Source organism: Limulus polyphemus, unplaced genomic scaffold, assembly GCF_000517525.1.
Source record: "Limulus polyphemus unplaced genomic scaffold, Limulus_polyphemus-2.1.2 Scaffold5985, whole genome shotgun sequence".
Lineage (NCBI taxonomy): Eukaryota > Metazoa > Arthropoda > Merostomata > Xiphosura > Limulidae > Limulus > Limulus polyphemus.
In genome coordinates this window covers 25,183-30,789 of record NW_013671595.1, presented here as the reverse complement: position 1 = coordinate 30,789, position 5,607 = coordinate 25,183, and the positions used below count along the sequence as shown (strand labels likewise).

The 5,607-nt window shown below is 29.8% G+C and overlaps 1 protein-coding gene across 4 annotated transcripts in view; it reads right to left on the bottom strand.

Annotated features, from left to right (window-relative positions):
* LOC106473222 (beta-1,4-N-acetylgalactosaminyltransferase bre-4-like) overlaps window positions 1-5,467 on the bottom strand; it is a 14,212-nt gene extending 8,745 nt beyond the window's left edge. Inside the window, exons 1-4 of one of the 4 annotated variants that reach the window (XM_013933908.2) lie at window positions 5,178-5,467; window positions 3,279-3,611; window positions 1,540-1,775; window positions 86-273 (exon numbers count right to left, since the gene is read on the bottom strand). In XM_013933908.2, coding sequence (XP_013789362.1) covers window positions 86-273; window positions 1,540-1,775; window positions 3,279-3,531 — 677 coding nt within the window. In that variant the 5' untranslated portion in view covers window positions 3,532-3,611; window positions 5,178-5,467. The other 3 variants (XM_013933906.2, XM_022401701.1, XM_022401699.1) reach the window with 3 other exon arrangements.
* Between the last annotated feature and the right edge of the window lie 140 nt (window positions 5,468-5,607).

Here is a 5,607-nt window from a genome sequence, read left to right as displayed (position 1 = left end):
ATACTTAGTTGAATTAAAAACACATTGTAAATACTAAATAATTTACTTCTGAATCTTCATAAGAAAATGAGTTTAATTTACTTACACATATCTGAAAGTGTCCAGTGCTGAACACATATGTCTGGGTTGTTTGGAGCATGTGTAGATGTGGCGTGGACTTTCCGGAAGCAGATCCACATCATGGAAGATAAAACAGCAATAGTTAGAGTCCTTCAATGCTTCTACAAATCCAATGTTGAAGAGTTTAGCTCTATTAAATTTGTGTATGGAGCTCTAAAATAAATAAAAGTACAGGTACATTTTCTTTGCTGTATGAACTTGCAACAGTTGGAAGTTTTCACTTAGATATTCCAGTAAATATTAAAAAAACTAAGTATTCAGTGTTTTATAGAAGAACATTTAACAAATGATTACCAATTCATGGTTAAAAATGCAGTTTTAAACAACAGAAATGATACAATACGCAAGACAAAAAATCAGACAAGTTAAAATGTTGATCTAATTACACAAATAGTGCATCTACAGGTATAATACGGAAAATATCGTACACAAAAGTAAAATAAAAGTTGAAGGCTAGAAACATTAAGTTAACAGACATACATATTCATAAGCTCCAAAACAGGCACACATGAAAGTAAACATCATTCATAGATAGTTTTAGTTTGGCATATAAATAACTTATATGGTGGTTATAAACTGAAGAATAAAATTATGTTGTTGATGAATCAAAGAAATAAGTGATAAACTTCAAACACACACACACACTGAGAAAAACATCACTACTCAAGAATATATCTTGATCTTTCAAGTCGATGAGCAAACGGTAAACCAAGTAAAGAAAGAAATATCACTCGTAGCGAACAACCCAAACATCTACTTTAAACTAATCTTCTATTCTTTAATATTCTACTCTGTAAATACAGATGGAATCCTCATTAGCCACAGCACTTGAAATTCTTTTAGGCAGGATTAGAGTAAATTAATCTACAAGAACTTTTTTCCTTTTCATTAGCTATATTTCTGTGCACCAACACTACCAAGCATGGGGCATGCATATACCCGATTCGATTTTATTACTCATCAGGATCTTTACTATCCTACCTTCAAATTGAAATTCTTTTGGGCAGGATTAAAATAAATTAATCTATGAGACCTTGGGTGTGGTCAAATACATCAATCGAAAGGGCTTGACTGCCCGAGTCCAAAACTGTTATTAGGTCTCAAATCGGTCAAGAAATGACGGAGCTATGAGCTAAAAGTTTGTACCTGAAAAATAAATAAAACTCAGAGCCGTTCTATGAGCCACTATGCCACGGCTAAAAAACAACAGTGCCAGTAAAGAAATGTATCATGAAGTTTCCTGACTGAATTATCAGAACAGAAAATTCATCTGTTGTGATGGAGGTTAAAACTGATTCTCTACCAAATGAATTACAAATATCTAATTCATTACACACAGATAACAGTTCTGTTACTTTTGTCAAAATACTCATGGCTCCTGCAGATAATAACATTAAAGTAGACAGTTTAATCGTATACCTGCTCAACAACATATATTCCATAATTCAAAAGTTGTTTCTGGAGAAAGGGATGAATGTGTTTCAGAAATACGTCCAGCTGTAACTTCCTGTCTCTGTACGGAACTATTAATGCCACATGATGTTGAGGGTTGCAGTGTGTTGGTTTCCACTTACCGCCAGGTTTAATGGACAGTTTTTGAGATAGGGTCTTCAGAGCTGTTTCATTCACAGAAGTTTTAACAGAAGAATATCTTTCTGAAGAATACAAAAAATAATAAACTGAATAAATTAGAAAGCTACCGATGTACAATCACGAATAACATGGTAACAACAAATTACCATTACAATTAAAGATATTAAAGGTACTGAAGAATTGTACATTATTGTTACAAGTATGAAAAGCACGGTCAACAAAAATTAGAAATATATTAATGTATAAAAGTTTCTTAAATATTTAGTAAAACACCAAAGTACTTGTGTGATCTTCTAATTAAAAATATTCTAAAGAATATATCCAGATATATTTAAAATACAGTTTTCAAGATTTATCTACATGTGCAATAACAATTACTTGATATTCACAATTCCTAATATATCAGATTTCTTTGGTGTGTGCATGTAAAACACACACACATATAAATTATTTAGGATCGTGCTCTTGTCTATAAAATTAGTTCGATTTATGAGTAGGTTATCCGTCTTAAGACATTTTAAAATATTTGTTCTCACATTTATTTTTAGCCCAAAGTTCTTTTGGTTTGTAGGCAGCTTTATTCTTAATTTGGTGCTACATGAAAAACCTGTATGATTGTTAATCACATTATGTTGATAGAAGTCTCGTTCGAAAACTTTTGGAAACAATGAAGTACATATATTTAAATACATATGTAAATGTATCTGATCAAATAAGGCTTAGAGGTTGATATTAGAAAGGGGAGATTTTAGTAAAGTTGGTCACATTAGTTTGTTGTTAAGCGCAAACTATACAATGGGCTATCTCTGCTGTGACCACCACGAGTATCAAAACACAATTTTTAGCCTTACAAGCCTTCAGACTTATCCCTGAACCAATGTGGGCTGGTCACATTAAAGCTTCAAAGAATGAACTTTTTAGAGCTTCACAATAAAATGCAATTTTGGGGAAATTTTTATTTATAAAAAAAGAAATTAATCTATGAATCAGAAACTCGATACAATGACCTAGGAGGCTACTTTCAAATATATCTGTCTCTAAGTAAGTCTAAAAACGATTTTAGTATAATAATATAATGTTCTTTTTTGTATATGACAATATTTAACCTTTAAAATTACTTGTAAACACAAGAGACATATACAAAAAAAATGTGATGGAAAAACAATTTTATAAGGTCACAATTTTACAAAACCCACAGTTTATATTAAAAATACTATTATCATTTTCTTAATATCATACAGGCAAATACAGCAAAAACCTTGATTGTTTTTCAACTTTTGAAACAAGTAACCAAAAATAATTACATTTCAGAGCAAGTAGTGGATACTATTTCATTAAATCATATTTCAAACTATATATATTTTAAAAAAAGTAATGGTTTCATGTAAAGACTCGTCTTTTTTCTTCCTTATTAGCTATTTAGACCAATCAACATCAAAATCCTGCATGTTATACTAACTAAGTAATATAAAGTATATAGTGACGGTATTTATTTACTTGTAGCCTAAAAATGAATAACAAATGTGTTATATTTATCTTTAAAAATGCTTACATAGTGAAATTACCTAAATTTTTAGGAATTAACGGACAGGTCTGCAAAGAAGTCGAGCTTTCTTTACCCCCAATGTCACACACGTAAATATCCTCTTCAAGATGAGAAAAAGTTACGTAATGGTATCCACGGCCAGTAGGACAACGTAGAGGTAGAATAATACATATTATAATTAGTCCCACTAATGAATATTTTACAATATTGCTATTTGAGTGACTGATTTGAGAAACCCATCGCACAACTTTTAGGAACCTTGTATTCATCATGTAGAAACCAAGTCTTCATAAATGTTGATCACTTAGGCCTTCCGTCGTTTCTAATGCTGACATATATATATGCAGAACCTCTGGAAAGATAAAAACATGTACTGTATTTCATTAAAACAAAAATGTATATTAAATATATATATATATATGCTAAATCCCACACAAATCAAACACCAAATTATTATAAACTGTTTGTAAATTCCCTTAATGACATAATGGTAAGTTATGTTTTTTAATTATATCTTAATGCTTCAAGATTATAACAGTTACTTAAGCAATTTCAGTATCCATACCAAAAATTTAGAAAACTGTAGAAGTTTCTGAATTCATTTAAATGAACACTATTGTTATTCTTTCAGCCTTCAAACTAAATAAAATACTTCACGATACGTGTAATATCATTAAATAAAATACCTCACGATACGTGTAATATCAGAGATTGATACAAAATATGAGAATATTTTCAAAACAGGGGAAGAATGATAAAACATTTCCAAAAAGATATTAACTGTCATTTCTATGTCAGTAATAGACTAAATGGGAATAAAAAATAAAATCATGAGATTGTCAAATACAGAATAAGGTTTAGATATAAAAATCACTTTGACACAGTTTTAAAAATAAAACATTTTTGTACTTATAGTGTTTACAATATGATGCAATAGACTTAAAACATTCGCATATCGATATTTTTTATGTACATGCACATGTACACTACAAATATATCATAAAATCCTAGCTTGTTCTCAAGAAATTATTATATGGCTTTAAAGGTATTACATTTACAATAAAGTGGCATACCAAGTTTACAGAAAAACATTTATTTTGGTACCTGATTACATGAGAGCAGACTAAAAAACAAAACAAATTATGTTTTGATGAGTAAACATCACACTTTTTACTGTTTTCATCATTTCATGCAGTCATTTTAAATGTTTAAACCCAGCATATTTTAGTTATATTCCCTGTTCAATGTATAATATTTATCACCTTTACTCCATAAAAGAAAGATTAAATTTAATTGTCAACTATTAAATTTCTTTTAAGAGTTTTTTCACAGAATTTACAAAATGTATTTTGGTTGCTATTAGTATTACCTATGTTCAAAGCAGCTACTACTTTAGAATTATTGCAAAAAACTCATTAACTAAAATAAAGTAAAATTTATCATACTTATTTTTTGCGACATCTAGCTTATCTTTTTGTCGTTACATCTGAAATACAGTTAAAGAAATACTACGAGTAGTTTTAAAATATATATTTTAAGCCTAGGCAACAAAGAATCAAACTCAAATAATCTGTCAAGTCTCGAGGCCTATTCAAGTTATTGCTTATACTGTTACAGCACACATTAAATAATAAAACAGCGACTTAATGTTACTCTAGGAACCTTGTTAAAGTAATTAAAGATTATTATTTCACAAGTAATTGTGAAAATTAACATACATGCCTAATGACACCTAGGTAGATTATATTTAATTCATAAATGTTGATCATAGTTCATATATTAATCTTTGGATTTGATTTCACATGATGTAGCATTGGCCTACAATTGGTCAATATTACTACTAGTATTACTAATTATTACTAGTGAAAGTAAAAACATTACAGGTAAAAAAATTAACTAATTGGCTAATAGTATTTACAGGCTATATATATAATGTCCTGTCAACATCACCGTGTCAAAACTTTTATTTTATAAAAAGTTGGTTCCTCATTATCCAGTATTACGAAGTGTTCATGGTACAAATAGCGTGAGTTTTATAAGAAACCTAAGTAAGTCAAAATAATTCCGCGCCCTCTATTGCATTACAATCGATTGTCGATGTAACGATCGGAGATTGACAGAATATAACGACTGAATTGTTTCGGATTAAAGGTAATTTTTGTAAATACAATTTAACTACATATAACAGAGATTTCAGTGGTATATGCAGGCCGTATCTCAGGCAGCTGATGAACCCTGGTTTTTCATTTGTTTTGAATTTCACATAAAGCTACTCGAGGGCTATTTGTGCCAGCTGATCTTAATTCAGCAGTGACAGATTAAAATGAAGGAAGCAGTCAACACCAACT